The 16,385-nt window shown below is 44.2% G+C and overlaps 3 protein-coding genes and 1 non-coding gene across 4 annotated transcripts; 2 read left to right on the plus strand and 2 right to left on the minus strand.

Annotated features, from left to right (window-relative positions):
* The first annotated feature begins 25 nt into the window (after window positions 1–25).
* hmces (5-hydroxymethylcytosine binding, ES cell specific) lies at window positions 26–3,372 on the plus strand. Its single transcript, XM_076014429.1, has 7 exons — window positions 26–170; window positions 322–523; window positions 870–1,013; window positions 1,111–1,329; window positions 2,035–2,177; window positions 2,742–2,934; window positions 3,044–3,372. The coding sequence occupies exons 2-7, from the start codon at window positions 335–337 to the stop codon at window positions 3,218–3,220; spliced, it is 1,065 nt and encodes a 354-aa protein (XP_075870544.1). The 5' UTR covers window positions 26–170; window positions 322–334; the 3' UTR covers window positions 3,221–3,372.
* A 5-nt stretch (window positions 3,373–3,377) lies between these two features.
* On the minus strand, window positions 3,378–8,760 carry rab7a (RAB7a, member RAS oncogene family). The gene is made up of 6 exons (XM_076014430.1): window positions 8,395–8,760; window positions 6,508–6,570; window positions 6,250–6,376; window positions 5,156–5,374; window positions 4,915–5,043; window positions 3,378–4,828 (listed from the first exon to the last, which is right to left on the minus strand). Exons 2-6 carry the CDS (start codon window positions 6,558–6,560, stop codon window positions 4,733–4,735), a joined length of 624 nt encoding a protein of 207 aa, XP_075870545.1. The 5' UTR covers window positions 6,561–6,570; window positions 8,395–8,760; the 3' UTR covers window positions 3,378–4,732.
* A 1,069-nt stretch (window positions 8,761–9,829) lies between these two features.
* On the minus strand, window positions 9,830–9,902 carry trnaf-gaa (transfer RNA phenylalanine (anticodon GAA)). The gene has a single exon. It is a non-coding gene; the product is annotated as a tRNA-Phe (tRNA).
* A 268-nt stretch (window positions 9,903–10,170) lies between these two features.
* rpn1 (ribophorin I) lies at window positions 10,171–15,202 on the plus strand. Its single transcript, XM_076014235.1, has 10 exons — window positions 10,171–10,533; window positions 11,232–11,296; window positions 11,477–11,783; window positions 11,877–12,086; window positions 12,174–12,366; window positions 12,491–12,590; window positions 12,670–12,808; window positions 13,308–13,427; window positions 13,895–14,140; window positions 14,253–15,202. The coding sequence occupies exons 1-10, from the start codon at window positions 10,291–10,293 to the stop codon at window positions 14,433–14,435; spliced, it is 1,806 nt and encodes a 601-aa protein (XP_075870350.1). The 5' UTR covers window positions 10,171–10,290; the 3' UTR covers window positions 14,436–15,202.
* The last annotated feature ends 1,183 nt before the right edge of the window (window positions 15,203–16,385 follow it).

Genomic DNA, 16,385 nt, shown 5'->3' on the forward strand with positions numbered 1-16,385 from the left:
CTCGTACGTCAGCCGGTGCGACGTGAGTGCACGCCCCTTTGGTTCATGCCCAGGCAAACTCCGTGCAGTGTATTTCTGCACCATCTAGTGAGTAGCTGCGCCGTCAAAAGCCGACCACCAGTTCACCCGACTGCTGAAGTCAACCTGAAAACCCGCTCCTCGAAAAGCTGGTAAGCATTGGAATGTTTTATTGTTACGCTGTTCCGCCATTTGAAAACGGTGGCGTTCTTGCACAACTGAAGCTAACGGGCTAACAGCAAGCTCGCCTCAGAGGTACCTGCTGAACTTTCATATGACTTCGTTTTACTTTCTCGGCTGTAGATTCGCGCTGAACATGTGTGGAAGAACGGCGTGCACTCTCGCCCCTGACGAGGTGAGGCGAGCCTGCACCTACAGGAACCGGGGAGGGCGGCGGAGGCAGCCCCGCTGGAGGGATGGGGATGCGGACAAGTACCGACCCTCCTACAATAAGAGCCCGCAGTCCATGAGTCCCGTCCTGCTGTCCCAGAGACATTTTGATGCGGTAATAACACCGGGAACCATTGTTTATGTGCTGCCCCTTGCAGCAAGGAAACAGAGATGTATAAGGAAATGTAATGTAACTGCCTGGAGCTCATTGCCTCCTATAGTACAAATGGAATAGAATAGATGTACTTTGTTGATCCCAAATTGGTAAACAACGCTGTTGCAGCACTAAAACAGTACAAAAAATAAAAACAAACGAGCAAAAGGCAGTCAGGTGTGCAGGGGCAGGCATAAGCAAGGTTTTATGAACCATTACTGTAACATTTGCCATTGAGTCCAGAAATAGTTGACTTAATATGTGCTACAGCAGACTTGTACTATGTTTTCCTCCTATCTATCTGCAGGATGCTCCTGAAGATGAATGTGTGTTAGCCTCCATGCGTTGGGGCCTGATACCCTCCTGGTTCAGGGGATCCAGCCCAAAACAGATGCAATACAGCACCAGCAACTGTCGCAGTGAGAACATACTGGAGAAGAAGTCTTATAAGGTGCACACACACAAAAAAAATAAAAAACTAATTCTGCCTGTATTGCAACCTGTGCAAGGTGACTGGGACTAACTTAAGTTTGAATGTCTCCCTGAAGGACCCCATGGTGAAAGGGCAACGCTGTGTCATCCTGGCTGACGGATTTTATGAGTGGCAGAAGCAGGAAAAAGTCAAGCAGCCCTTCTTCATATACTTCCCTCAGACCGAAGGGCCGAGTCAGGGCAAAGTGGAGGACCTGGATGAACCTGCACTCGGCAAGAAGAAGACCTCTGGCGCCACGCACCCTGCAAAGATGACCTCTTCCGTCTTGACAGGGGTTTGTTTGGCGTTTCCTGTAGTGTTATAAGCATCGCCGACTTGTGCTTTCGTCTAGAACAGAGATCAAGAAAAGGCAGCTGTGGCGGAAATTGCCGCTTCTGAAAATAAACCGCGTGGGACAGGAGCTACAGCAAAAATGTGCATATGTCCACCAGGTGGTCCTTTGATATTGAAAATTGCATACCTCATGCAAAGTAATCTGAGAAGTCTGGTTTGTCTTGTCCTTTTTGTGAGCAACATTTGTTTGACTATCTCTTAAAGCAACGGCAGATATAACCACAACGCTGTTGAATAGTCAGTCAGTCATTTTTTACTTTTCCCCAAGAGGATTGTGGAGGAGCACACGCTTGAATTAATGTGATTAAAAAAAAAAAAAAAAAAAGGCGGCAAACTAGAAGGAAGTGTTGCACAGTCACCAACCAAAAAAAACCCACTAGTTCTCTGTTATATTACCATATGTATGATGAAGTAAAAGCGCTTCTTCCTGGTTTCAACCTTTCTTCCAGTGCAGGTAATAAGTAACTTTTGATTTAAGACCATAAAATACCTGTGTGTGTGTGTGTGTGTGTGTGTGTGTGTGTGTGTGTGTGTGTGTGTGTGTGTGTGTGTGTGTGTGTGTGTGTGTGTGTGTGCGCGCGCGCGCGCGCACGCGCGAAAGGCATTAGAGGTGTTTACTGAAGTTTGTCTGCTCTACACTGACCAGAAGGAAAAATGGACTGGGTGGAAGTTGCTGACTATGGCTGGACTGTTTGACTGTTGGACGCCCCCAGACGGTGGAGAGCCCCTCTACTCCTACAGCGTCATCACTGTGAACGCCTCCCCCAACCTGCAAAGCATCCATCATAGGTGAGGACTAGAGATGCAAATGATCGATTCATTTATTAATCGTTAGTTGATTGGCCTTATCGATCGATTAACAATTAATTGATAAGTGGCGATTCTGAGAACCTATATTTCACAATGAAAAATAATCATTTAACCCATAAATAATGTTGATGGTCCAATGTGACCCATTTTCACATTGGAGAACAGAAAAAACACTCTAAACATTTATCCTCTGACTTCAAGTTGACTTCCAATTGGTCACATTTGAACTTTTTTATTATTATTATTGTTTTAAAGTTGTTTAAGAGTAACTTGTTCTCGGTATATTATGACCATTACAGTATCTACAGGTGAATTGCTCTTTCCTGCCACTACACTGTTATAATGATAATAACTACCTGTGTAAAAAATGTTCAATTAATTGTGACTAATTTGATTTAATCAATTAAATTCTTAATCAATAATCGATTCATTGTTAACATCCCTTGTGAGGACCCCCCCCCCAAAAAAAAAAAAAAAAATGGGGGGGGGGATCTTCTTCTCTTCTGTTTCCATGGAATCCATAGTTTCTGTGTTATGTAACAGGATGCCTGCAATCCTGCAAGGAGAGGAGGAAGTGAGGAAATGGCTTGATTTTGGCGAGGTGAAGTCCACTGAAGCCCTGCAGCTGCTCCAGCCCAAGGACATTTTAACTTTTCATCCAGTCTCTTCAGTCGTAAACAACACGCGTAACAACGTCCCGGAGTGCCTGCAGCCGGTGGATCCCGCCTGCAAAAAGGTGTCAGATTTATGACGCAATTCTTTTAAAGGCTTGCGGCTGCGGACGTCAGCCATTTTAGTTTGAGGCAAAGTTGTGAAAGCTGACAAGTCTGATCCTTGATCCCTAGGAGCCCCAGCTAACATCCAGTGGAAAGGCGATGATGAGCTGGCTGACGAGCAGCAAACCCTCAAAGAGAAAGGAGCCCGAGAGGGAGAAGGATGAAGAAAGCAAAGCTCAGCGCAAATCTGCTGGAGGACTTCAACACTGGCTTAAGGGAGCCAATAAGAAGCAAAAAACCAACTAAAGATATGCCTCTGTTCACTTCAAGCCCGTTCAAGTGTGAAATACAGTGTCCAACCAGTTCTCTGGCGGGCAGACATTTTCAGATATCATATAAAAGATAATAATCTTATACTTTCTGACAAAAGGTCGCCAATAAAAACGAGATAAACACAGTCTACTGTATTCAAGAATTTTTATTACCCTTATTACTTGAAAAGACATTTTGAAACAATGTAGATGCTATGCATTTATCATATTAATATCATGATGAATGCTAATACTTCCCCCACAGTTTTTGTTTCATTCGAGGTTACAGTATGGATGCCCTCTTGTAATCTACAATGCATTTCAGAGTTAAAATAACAGACAAAATGAACGATCTAAATAGCTGAAAAGAAGCACTTGTATCGTTTGCCAACATGAGCAAATGGCAGAGTCGGATAGAGAGAGAGATTTACAACAGGAGCCTGTGCCTTCCCCATGCAAAGACTGAGAGGTTTGTTGAATGTACAAAGTCATGTACAAAGTCTTGCAAGAGTAAAAAGAAATGTACTAGCTAATAGTACTGTTGTGAAAGATATTTTCAGGGGAAAAAAAAAAAAAGCTTCTCTCCAGTAATATCAGGTAGAACTGTGCACGTGTCGTGTTGACTTACTTAATTTGTGCTGGATGCAAGACTAAAGCTCATCAAGCAGCCTTGTCTTAGTTCTCGGTCAATCCATAATTGAGCAACAAATGAAATGGCTGTTGTGGCTTAAAAATGAGACTTCTGTTGATAACAGGGGAGTGGCCACCTGAGGACAGAATTGGGCACATTTTTCCGCCAAACTGCATTTCTGATTCCGAGCCAATTAATATTAATCAGCAAGTAGCGCGTTAGTTCGTTCAGGCTGCAGCTCTGACTTTGTGGAGCAGTGTTTCCGTGATTAATGCAGCAGTCGCTGGCTGTGAAAGTAGCAAAACAACCAGCACTGCTTGAAGTGTGCAGATTTAAAAAACAAAACAAAACAAACATTCAATTTCTAACTGTACTTATCAACACTAACATGTAAAGATATAATATTTGATTTTTTTCCGCTTAAAGTACCCAAATAAAAGCAGTTAGAACCAAAACTGAACGTGAAAGCAGCATTACATAAATGAAAAAACAAATTAGATGGGCTCAAATCCTCCACTGTGATTAAACAGCAGAGGGGGAAACGCTGGGAAGTAATCATCATCGTCATTATTACACTACAAGTAAATTCCATGTTTCCTTATGGTGTTCTTTGGGCTAGGATTATAGAAAATGTGTACTGTATACATAAGGTGGTGAATGCAGCATGTTTGTGTGTGTGTGTGTGTGTGTGTGTGTGGCTGTAGTTTACTCTACAAGTGGGATACTGTTTGTATGTTGGACTTCAGGGATTAACACAGTGGGCCATGGGATCGGGGATATATAGACAAGGCAAGACAGGGTGGCGAGGGTGGTGGTGGTGGCGGCGGCAGCGACCCCTCCTCCTCCCTCCCCTCCAAAAAAGATACTCGAGCGTCCTCAGCAGCTGCAGGTCTCCGCCGACGGCTTGGCTCGTTCGTTCCTGTCCAGCTTTATGGGCTCGGGGAACTCGTTGTAAAGCTCCACCTCGGTCTCCTGAAATCAGACGAGAGCTCATTGGCTGAGAGTCTGCGTCACGTTTCACAGCAAGGGCGTTGGTTCTGCGGCGCGGCGGCCGTTACCTGTTTGAGAGCGTTGCGCGCAATCGTCTGGAAGGCCTGCTCCACGTTGATCGCCTCCTTGGCGCTGGTTTCAAAGTAGGGGATGTTGTTCTTGCTCTGACACCAAGCCTGCGCACGCTTGGTTGTTACCTGAAACGTTCAAAGTCATTTTTAGAAAGGGGGCTATTTATAAAACTACCCTGTTATGCTTAAATTAAAATATTCCAGGTGCCCTCCAAAAATCTGAACTTTCTGGACTCGCCTGTCTGTTCTCCAAGTCGATCTTGTTGCCCAGCACCACAAAAGGGAAATTCTCAGGGTCTCGGGGGCTGGCCTGGATCAGGAACTCGTCTCTCCAGCTGTCCAGAGTCTTGAAGGTGTTGGGTGCTGTGACGTCGAAAACCAGGACGCAGCAGTCGGCGCCGCGGTAGAACGCCACGCCTAAAGACTGGAACCTCTCCTGGCCTGCCGTATCCCAGATCTGAACAGCAGTGAAGAGGCGGGGAGGGGGGTGCTCAGGATTCACTAATCACTGAGATTAGAGTGATACTTACCAACAAGGGTCACATTAAATAGATCTCTGTAACGATCTTAAACCATTTGCTGAACTTTAAATATTTAAGTTCGGTGATACTAGTTGGGAATTTAGAGATACAATTATAGTTTTTTTTTGCCTGATATAGTGAACACTAAAAGTACACCTCCCACATAATTTTCATCTTAGATGCTTAAAATATTAAGTTTCATCTTATCTCTGTTGTAAAAACAAAGTATATTTTAGTGTAAAATCATCGGTTTCTGATTTTTATCCATTTGTTTTTATTTTTTTTCCACTTGAGCAAGTCTGAATGGCTACTGAGGTAAATGTTTTGTTCATACTGACTTTACACTGCTCATTGCAGCTTGATACGGCTTCCTTTAAGAAGGGGAAAAACAGTTCTCAGAGAACTGGTTCTGGAGCTGGCACGAGTCTGGTCGGCCACGCCTGCTGACATCACAGGGACTGTGGAGGGTGGCTGTAATCTAGTGAAGCAGTGAGACTGCCAAACAGAAAAATTTGCCATTTAAGGCCTCATTTTCTGTAAGACCACAGAGTTTGGGCAGCCATCGCTTGCCAGAAATTATGCTTTCTCAGCAAATTAAGAGATTGTCACGGACGTGCTGATCCAATTGTAGAAGTGATACTGATTTAACTTCAGGGGACGTGTGACCACCAACGTAACCGCAGATCAACACAGAGACTTGATTTGATACTTAAACACCTAATTTCTCCTTTTCTAGAATATTGAAACTGTTTCAGGGTTGTTTTTTTGTGTTTTGATGACACAAGTATGTGTAACCATCTTCTCTCCGTACCTGCATTGTGACAAGTCTGTCATCCACCATCACCTCCTTTGTCAGGAAATCAGCCCCTATTGTGGCTTTGTACTGGTTACTGAACTTCTTATTCACATACTGGTTCATCAGAGAGGTTTTCCCCACTCTAGACAAAACAACAACAACAACACAACCATTTGTCAAAAACAGGAATGAGTTGGAACAGCATTCAAACTTGTGAGCGAGTCTTTTTTTTTTTTAACACCATCATTTTCCATTATGCTCATTATCACTTACCCAGAGTCTCCGAGGATGATGACTTTAAGTAGTACTTTCTTCCTTGATGTCATTGTCCCTCAGCTGCAGAGAAAACAAAGATGATAAGAGGCCAGGAAAACTCTTTCGAGGACCGAACCAAAGGTGGACTAGGGACCATGAAAGGCACCGGGTTTAGACATGACTCAGGTCATGTCCACACAGATGTTGTTATTGTGGAACAAACCTCACCCACATGACGCGTATATGAAAGCTGTCAGGTGTTGTCAAATTAAATGGGTTTTCCACGAGTTCCGGTGAACCGCATAGAAAAACTACTCTTTAAAAATGTCCGTGTATGTGTGGACGAGGCCTGCATCTACGTGGCAGTAAGCTACAATGAAACTGGATGACTGCAGAAAGGACAACAGGCCAGGCTTGCTTGGACTGACTTTATTTACAGACCAGAAATGACCTGGAATTTAAAGGCCCTACTTGTATTTGATAATCTACTATGTGATGGGAAGATTGTTTTTCTTTCTCCTCAGAGTTTTAAAAATGCATAAATGTTCCTGCTTCATTATTCATTATTGCCTAGACTCAAAGTCTATCTGGAGTACACTGCAAAGAAAATACACACTTCAAGAAGTGAACGCAAGCGCATAATGTTCCATTCCATCAAAAAAAAAAAAAAAAAAGTTAGAGTGATGGTTAACAAAAGGGCCATTGTGCAACAATACATTTGTAAATGCAATTAAAAAAAAAAAAAAAAAAAAACCACCCCTACCACAACCAAACGCTATTACAATACAATGGGAGCGCTATCGTTACATTATCTACGACACAAGCGTAGCAAATTGTCTTTGCCGTGGTCTAAATAGCCGAGTTTGTTGATTTCATTATATTAACCAACCAGTGAATGTTGCATTGTTCCACTCAGAACATAAAACACAATACAGCCAGTTCAAAACACATCATCGCATTGTGACGACGTCCTAAACAAGAACAGAGTTGTTCTCGCCACGTCTGAACATTATTTTGGCACCAAGTTCTGAAGCTATTAGAAAACCTTTATTCCTCTTTGCCTCTACTGGACATCAGCGAACTCTGTAAACATAAACTGCCTCATGATCCTGTAATGGCCAAAGTCCAGATTCTATTACGTGTTTAAAGGGCCATCAGTCCATTTCAGGCAGACGTCTGAGACAGCATTATTTAAACAAAAAGAAAGAAAGAAAAAGACCACACGGCTTATCGGCGGTCCATGTCCCGTCTCGTTCGAACTGAGCAGACACTTTACGGGTATCATCTGTGTTGTACTTTCAAAGCGAAGCTAACGCGGAGCTACCGGCGGGGCTCTGATAATCTGCACCTCATGACACTGTGTCAGGGACTGATCACATGGTTTTTTAAAACACACGACTAACAGAACCATGACTTGGCACGGCATGATTAGCACAACAAATGTCGCATTTAACAGAGATAATGGCACTAAAGTCACAAAATAATACCACACGTTGTGGAATCGGTGTCGTTTAAGTGTCATCGTGTCCATCTTGTACGCGCATTGAACGCTCCTGTGACAAAATTATACCAAATCAGTAATAAAGACGTCTAGCACACTGGGCTTAGCAAGTTTCACTGTTGATCGCATTGCGGATGAAACGGTAGGTTTAATGTTTCTCAAGCAAGAAGCAAAATATTTTAATTTAGCATCGCATTAGGGGTGTCACGGAGAATCACAAAAGCATTTTTAAAAAAGTAAGATCAAACCTTTGTAACACCGCGTTCCTCCCCGGGACGACTGACACCTCGTAAATTAAGCTAACATTTGTTAGCAGGGCAAAATGTATCATTGTCACAGTAGCCTGAAATTCCATATATATCTGACTGAAAATAATAACCCAAAGTAGCCAAAAAATAACCAACCTGTGTGATAATCCAGCGATATGAAAAAACACAAGTGGACTTTTCCTCCGCCTCGTTCGGTCGGGAAGCGCTAGGCTAACGCGCAGGGCTAACTAGCGATCTCCGCTCCTCGGAAATACCCGTCGCAGGAAAACAACAGCGTTTGAAGCGTCGACAGGTAAATAACTGCCGATGGTGAGCTCCGTCGCCGACACTTCCCACGACGATCGACGATGACAACGTGTCTCCCCTTTGGCGTGACAAAGGGAAATTGTGGCACAATTGTCCGTTTTCGCCTCCTCGCAAGCGCTCGGCTCTTGCCTTTTCCTGTCAGGCTAACGAGCTAGCTGTGTGGTAGCCGAGCTGAGTTCACTTCCTCCAAAACAAGCCTCATCGAAGGGGCTGAGTGACGTCACGCTCTGGACACGCCTAGTTCCGCTGTACTGGCGGACAACACGGCTGTCACAAATAAGTTGCCACGATCACCGGATAGATAAGGCAACTGGTAGAATGCGGTACGTTCCTTAAGATCGGTTTCAAAATGTACAGGAAAAAATACACTACCAGTCAAAAAAAATTGGACACATTCCTCTGATTTAATGGTTTTTCTCTCATTTTCACGACTATTTACATTGCAAATTGTCACTCAAGGCATCAAAATACATATGAATGAACACATATGGAATATGTATTAAACAAAAAACAAACAAACAAACAAACAAACGTGTGAAATAACTCAAACGAGTTTTATATTTTAAATTATCTAGAATAGCCACCTTTCATATAAAATATATATAACATTGGGTATTTGACATTTTTTCTTTTGCCACATTAATCCACATGTCTTGGTCATATATTTGATGTCTTCAGTATGTATCTACAGCTTAGAAAGTAGTAAAGATAAAGAAGAAACAGGTGTGTCCAAACTTCTGTCTGGTAGTGTACTACAAAATAAAACAGGTTCATGAAACTTACACTTACCACTCACTGAAGCACGTTTCAAAGCAGTTCACTCTGTATTCTATGCCACATCGACTTGCACATTAGATTTATTAGCTCAGAATAAAAATAGCTTCCAAGAAGATGAAACCTCCATGAGGAGAACAAACAGGAACATCTCAGGTCACGAGCTCATAAGCCGTGCCCATTTTTCGTTGGAAGGCTTTTAAAAATGCGTATTTCACAAAAAACATCGTAGTCCTCCTTATAGGAGGACGAATTCCTTTAAAGATGTCTAATTACTTTATTCTCTGGTTATAGTCTTTAATTCAGAGATATAAAAACATTATTAGTTGATTTATTTATTTTATTTTTTATTATTTATTTACTGGAATCAGCAGCTACTCATTCAGTTAATATCATACCTGTTAACATACCGAAGACTGTCAACAAGTATGGTTGATGTTTCCAGTGAACTCAACCACACAGGTGTGATCGCTGCGACGCGGAAACAAAATGCCGAAACCCGGGATCGAACCAGGGACCTTTAGATCTTCAGTCTAACGCTCTCCCAACTGAGCTATTTCGGCGGTGGTCCGAAGCCAGGCATGACATTAGACAACTAACACACAGAAAGTCGTACAGAACACTGACTCAATTAGGAAAACATACAAAACAATCATTTATATACTTAGAGATAATATCGATTTAAAAACAACCCCCCCCCCCAAAAAAAGAAAACAACTTTTTTTTTTTTTTTTAATGTTTTATTTTTAATTTGCAACAGAGCAGCTGCCATCGGTCTCCGGCGCAAGACGTATTTGACAAAGGGGCGCGCTGACGTCATGACGTCGCACAGTGTGAAGCGTCATCCTTTCTGATGTAGAACGGCGCGGCGGCCTTTTCTCGGCTCGTCTCCACGCTTCCCACCTTTGCCTCTTCTTCGTAGCCTTTCAGGGGAAAAAAGTGTCTTCAGTCATGATGTGGAAGTCGCCGCTACTGGCAGCAGCGTGTCTGCTCGCCGTCGCCGCTCTCAGCACGCACGTTTCCGCGAACGGTCTGGTCAACGAGGAGGTGAAGAGGACCGTGGACCTTAGCACTCATTTGGCCAAGATCACCGCGGAAATAGTGCTCTCCAACCAGGGACCTTCTGCCGCCCAGAGCTTCATTCTGGCGGTGGAGGCTGACCTTGTCCCGCACCTGGCCTACATCGGTGCTTCGGTGAGACCCGCTTTGATGGATAAAATAAACGCTCATGCGAACACTCGGCTTTAACCAGAGCGTTAGCATTAGCATACTAGCAACCGCATTGTAACTTAGCCTGCACACACTCCGTGCAAAATGCTTTGACTATCATTGCATTTTATTTATTTATTTATTTTAGTGTTAAATCAGGAATATGGCTTGCATGGGACTACGTAGCAATTACAAAGGAATAGCCGGGACTTGTAATGTGACGTGTGGCTAGGTAGTCAAAAGCTAAGTAGAAGTCACCTAAACGCTGCCCACTGTTTCCACATGTACAGTGTTAAGCTCTTGCTACGTGCGCCGGTTTCTGCACTAGACTTGTGCAATACACTTTTTAAATTTATTTATTTATTTTTTTTTTTATCTGACTTGGATTTCGGTCCATTCATTCATATGTTTCGTTCCACGGCTAACTGGGCATTTACTTCCGGCTGCGCTGCACAGTGACTGAATGACACGTATGCGCTGAGCAGCTCACTTCCGTGTGTGACTGCGCAGGCCTGCCCCCCCTTTTGAACTGCGAATCAAACTGTGCCAGGACTCCCGTTTGCAAACACACGCACACAGAAATTCGTTCCAGAACAAATAAAGCAATAAAATATTGCAGCAGAAGCCTCCATGCGCTGTGTTTTTTGTTGTGCAATAATATAAACTGCCATTATTTCCAACAGGTGAAGGGTGAAGAGGAAGATGATGGAACACTGGCGCTCCAGCAGACAACTGTTTCCGGACAGAGGTATGACTTTAGAATTTTGAAATTGGTGCTGAGCCTAGAGTCTGGCACGAAGAGTGACGTCTGATGAATGATTTCATAGATATTTAAATAGGAAGTCAGCAGTCAGTTCCATATGCAAATGTTTTCCAGAAGCTCTTCGTCTCTCTAAAACTCTGTCATCTCTCATCTGTTCCCATTCAGCGGGCAGTTCTTCAAAGTCCAGTTGCCGTCTGGTCTGGCAGCCGGCGCCCAGCTGAAGGCCAAGGTGGAGATGACCTTCAGCCACGTCCTGAAACCCTTCCCCACACACATCAACCAAGCCGAGCGCCAGCTGGTGGTCTTCCAGGGCAACCATTACTTCTACTCGCCGTACCCCACCCGCAGCCAGAGCACACGGGTCCGCCTGGCCTCCAAGACGGTGGAGAGCTACACGAAGTTGGGCAACCCCAGTAAGAGCGACGAGGTCATCGAGTACGGAAACTTCCGCGACGTGCCTCCATTTAGTCAGGTGCGCATCTGAACCGGATTCCATCACCTTTACGTTACCGGCAGGATACGGAAATGACTAAAACATGTTGTCTGAATGTCTGCTGCTACTTAGGATACGATGAAGATCCACTATGAGAACAACACACCATTCCTCACCATCAGCAGCATCACTCGCATCATCGAGGTCTCCCACTGGGGGAACATTGCTGTGGAGGAGACCATTGACCTGAGGCACACCGGGGCCGTCCTGACGGGACCCTTCTCCCGCTACGACTACCAGCGTCAGTCCGACAGCGGCATCTCCTCCGTCAAATCCTTCAAGGTGCCGTATTCAACAAAATCTATTGTCTTCTGAGATGTTCCACTCGTCAAGTTAACACGGCGGGAACACACCTGCTTTTCTCAACAGACCATCCTCCCAGCCTCGGCCCAGGATGTCTACTACAGGGATGAGATTGGCAACATCTCCACCTCGCACCTCCAGGTTCTGGATGACTCGGTCGAGGTGGAGATCCGTCCCCGCTTTCCCCTGTTTGGCGGCTGGAAAACCCACTATCTCATTGGATACAACCTGCCCAGCTACGAGTACCTCTACACCCTGGGTGAGCTGATCTCTGATGACTCAGCCAAACACTGGCAATTCAGAGTTCCCTTCATATTAAAAACATCAAAAGAACGAGGATCAGTAGAGACCAGTACTGACCGACGTGGCACTGTGTCGTCTAGGTGACCAGTACGCTCTGAAGATGAGACTAGTGGACCACGTGTATGACGACCAGGTCATTGACTCCCTCACTGTGAAAATCATCCTGCCAGAGGGAGCCAGGTCAGTTCTCCAAGCCAAAAGCCAAAGAAGTCTGGTGACTGCAGACAATATGCTGAATGTCTCCTTCATGTCCCACCAGAAACATCCACATGGACACACCCTACAAAATCAACCGCTTGCCAAACCAGCTGCACTACACCTACCTGGACACGTTCGGCCGACCGGTGCTGGTCGCCACCAAGACGAACTTGGTGGAGCATCACATTCAGGACGTTGTGGTAAGTGTGTGTTAGAGGATCACTAGCGCTGTCATCACTGCCTTGCCAGCAGTGTTATTCACTGCAGATCTAAAGAGGTTGCAAAGAGTTCACTGAGTGCGCCTCACCATCTTTGTTTACAGCAGCCGTGTCAGTCTTCCAATTCCTTCTCTGTGGCCTGCTCACTCTTTAACACTTTCCAGTGTAACCTTTGCGTACAAAATTATTGCAACTATGAAGTTGAACTTTAAGGTGAACAACAGTTGTTCTGAGGAGACGGTGCACTTGGTGTCAAATCTTCAAAGCTCAGTAAATCTTTAAATATGCTTTTTGTTTTTCTGTTTGTCAGATGTACTAATGTAATAATTCATCCCCAGCACATATATGGCTCATAAATAGTTTTAGTGTACATTAATTTATCATTTTTACTTGCAAACTTGTAAGGCTGTGAAAACTTTGACAAAGGGTAGTGCCTTGTGTACTGTATTTATTTATCCTATTTATTATTTATTTATAACAGGTTCACTATAACTTCAACAAGATCCTGATGCTGCAAGAGCCCCTGCTGGTGGTCGGAGCTTTCTACATCCTCTTTTTCACCGTCATCATCTACGTCCGACTTGACTTTGCCATTACAAAGGTATGATTAAGAAAAAAAAAATCTTCTAAAAGGTTTCGGGTCCTTGTTTCATCAAGTGAGTTCTGGCCTGGTGCCAGCAAGTATTTTATAGACTGCACTTAGGCTGTCTGATCTTGTATAACAGGGCTAGCTAACAAACTAATCAAGTTTATTACATGCTCTGCTGCTGTCATGTGACAGATGTTGTGTGCGTAGCTGTTCAAAAAATTATCCCGTGCAGGCGATAATCTCCATAATAAATTTAAAACCAATCCAATCTGTTTATAATTTATTTTTTTGGAGTAGATTAGGAGTAGATATTCAGAATTTTCTCTCAATGCATCAAAAGGCAACTTTTCTCTCTTACTTCTGCAGTGTCTATGCATCCATATATCGTTTTCCAATTTTCAAACACTATTTTAACAGTGTGGACGATGTTGTCGTACAGTGGTTTGCCGTGAGTGTTAACGTCGTTCCTCCACATTCAGGACCCTGCGGCCGAAGTGCGCATGAAGGTGGCCTCCATCACGGAGCAGGTGCTGACCCTGGTCAACAAGCGTCTGGGTCTGTACCGACACATGGACGAGGTGGTCAACCGCTACAAGCAGTCCCGCGACACCGGCGCGCTCAACAGTGGCCGGAAGACCCTGGAGGCCGACCACCGCACACTGACCAACGAGATCAGCTCGCTGCAGGCCCGCCTCAAAGCCGAGGGCTCCGACCTGGCCGACAAGGTGAGCCAGGCGGCTTCTATAAAGCACACAGCCCTATCAAGAAGTGATTCCAACGCATTTCCGCAATGTTATTATCGCTATTGCGTTTTTAAATCACCTGTCGTGGTCGCAGGTGGGGGAGGTGCAGAAGCTGGACGTCCAGGTGAAGGAGCTGGTGTACCGCTCCAGCCAGGAGGCGGAGCGGCTGGTGGCGGGCAAGGTGAAGAAGGAGGCCTACGTCGAGAGCGACAAGACGCTGACCAGCAAGAGGCACGAGCTGGTCGGCCGCATCGACAGCCTGCTGGACGCTCTCTAAAGCATCCTGCAGCCCGGCCACACCCCCAGCTGACAACTCGTACACTTCAGAATAAATGCCAGAAAAAGAAATGGTTACGTGCTTTTTTCTTTTGCTTTTTTTTTTGCTTTTTGTTTGAACATCCTTAAACTCGGACATGGACTGTTAACATCTCATCTGCCAGTAGTGATGGGTTTATCTTGTGCCTTGTGATAAACTCCAGCTCACTGCGTGTTCAGCAGTCACATCAGAATTTTTGCGGAGCTTTACGCAAACGTTTCCACTACGTTTCATGTTCATATCTGGACTTTGTACCAGCCCCTCGTCTGTTAACGATGCACGGCTTGGAGGCTTTTTTTTTTTTTTTTCTTTCTTTCATTTTTGATTGAGTACCTGACAGGCCCAAGTGTTGTCAGTCTCATGTCTTTCCTCACATAATCTGTATTCATACTCTGCTTCTTTGGCATAAAAGTGAAAGTCTCTTCCAAGCTTGTGTCTTTTGCACTTCCAACTCTTTTCTCACTTAGGTTTTGTATGTGAACAAATTTGAAGCTCTGATTGTATTGTCCCAAATGCTCATTTATTTTGATGTGCATCAGTCATATTTTCTACATTTTGTACATTTTTTTTTTTGTTTCGAGAGTTTTCTTTGTTTCCTTTTTTTTTTTAAAGCATGAGATTAGCGAGAAAACATGAGATTAGGTTATATGTGGGAAAAGACATGGGACACACATGTTTGTGAAATGGGCAAAGCTGAAGAATTTGAAATAAAGTTTTGAGAAACTTCATATTTTTGCTGCTCTTTCATTAATCATTATTAAATTACCCCCACTGGGTTTGCTTTGGAGAGGCAGTACCTACTTTAATCAAAAGAGGGCGCAATTGTTTCAAGAACTACCAACTAAACATTTTGAAGGCTTTCATCCCAAGAAAACTGCAGCATTCTAACCTTGTCATTCCCACTCGAGGCTTCGCATGAAGCTAAAAACTGTCATTCTGAAACCCAAAAATAAAAGTCAGCTACATCTGCGTCGTGACCAGTGCCTCTCACCACACACACTTTTTTTTTTATAAAGTAGCACTTCAGAGGGGATTTCCAGCTCATTGTTGTCCCACCTTTCACCCCCTCACGGAGCAGCCGACCTGCCTCGGCCCCAGTCAGAGCTCAGGATAAACACTCAGGGTCAGGCTGGGGTCACAGCTTTCCCTCTGAGGTCACCAGGGGTCCCGGCAGGTCATTTCCTGCCCCATAATAACAGCTCCTGTTCCCCTCACAATGATAATGTTAACTTATTGTATGTGCCATACAATAATCATTCTGCAGATATGCAGCAGGGGGAAAGCAAAGACAATGTCTGTTAGCACTGACGCTCGGTGTTGGTAAGAGGCCACACAATGGCACTTTTTTTTTTCCAGAGTGTTTGGGCTGCAAGCAGAGCGGTTTGGAGCAGTGAGAGTGGGACAAGCCACCGAGTCTCACTCTGGCAGCACCACGTCCACCTAGACAGCCGAGCGCTGAGCTCACGTCTGCCGTGCCACTCAGTCACGATGCTATCAGTTTGGGACTTTGGCTGACGTGATTGAACGATTCATTCTGGGCCTGGAACCACACAAAGATTTATAGATATGTGAGATTATGTACAATAAATTATTTTGCAAGAGCTGACCCCAAATGCCTCAGATATGTGGAGCTCTCTTGCTTGTTTCTCCACGTTTGCTCCAAAATTGGGGTGGGAAATTTACAATAAATAGCTCAAATAAATAGAAAAAGCAACCAAAAAAACACTTTGGTGAGGTTGTATGTCAGGCAAGTCACTTGTTTCCTTGTTTCCAACAATAGGTCTTCTAGAAAATTTAATAAATGCAATGTGACCCAATCAAAACCTCCCGTGAGTTCGACCTCTTGTATCTCTTCACTAAAGGAACACACCTGTTTTTTGTTTTTATTTTGTTTTTTTTGTTGGTTTTTTT

Source organism: Nelusetta ayraudi, unplaced genomic scaffold (assembly GCF_046127955.1).
Source record: "Nelusetta ayraudi isolate G7.1 ecotype Tasmania unplaced genomic scaffold, CSIRO-AGI_Nayr_v1 ptg000168l, whole genome shotgun sequence".
Taxonomy (NCBI): Eukaryota; Metazoa; Chordata; class Actinopteri; order Tetraodontiformes; family Monacanthidae; genus Nelusetta; species Nelusetta ayraudi.

Excerpts from the sequence above, each read along its gene's own strand:
- hmces (XM_076014429.1), top strand. The coding sequence starts at position 335 with ATGTGTGGAAGAACGGCGTGCACTCTCGCCCCTGACGAGGTGAGGCGA. Across the intron at positions 1,014-1,110 it reads TGGAGAAGAAGTCTTATAAG|GACCCCATGGTGAAAGGGCA; the intron begins GTGCACACACAC and ends GTCTCCCTGAAG. Across the intron at positions 1,330-2,034 it reads CCTCTTCCGTCTTGACAGGG|AAGGAAAAATGGACTGGGTG; the intron begins GTTTGTTTGGCG and ends TACACTGACCAG.
- rab7a (XM_076014430.1), bottom strand. The coding sequence starts at position 6,560 with ATGACATCAAGGAAGAAAGTACTACTTAAAGTCATCATCCTCGGAGAC. Across the intron at positions 6,377-6,507 it reads ATCATCCTCGGAGACTCTGG|AGTGGGGAAAACCTCTCTGA; the intron begins GTAAGTGATAAT and ends TGTTTTGTCTAG. Across the intron at positions 5,375-6,249 it reads ACAGACTTGTCACAATGCAG|ATCTGGGATACGGCAGGCCA; the intron begins GTACGGAGAGAA and ends ACTGCTGTTCAG.
- rpn1 (XM_076014235.1), top strand. The coding sequence starts at position 10,291 with ATGATGTGGAAGTCGCCGCTACTGGCAGCAGCGTGTCTGCTCGCCGTC. Across the intron at positions 11,297-11,476 it reads ACAACTGTTTCCGGACAGAG|CGGGCAGTTCTTCAAAGTCC; the intron begins GTATGACTTTAG and ends GTTCCCATTCAG. Across the intron at positions 12,591-12,669 it reads ATCCTGCCAGAGGGAGCCAG|AAACATCCACATGGACACAC; the intron begins GTCAGTTCTCCA and ends ATGTCCCACCAG.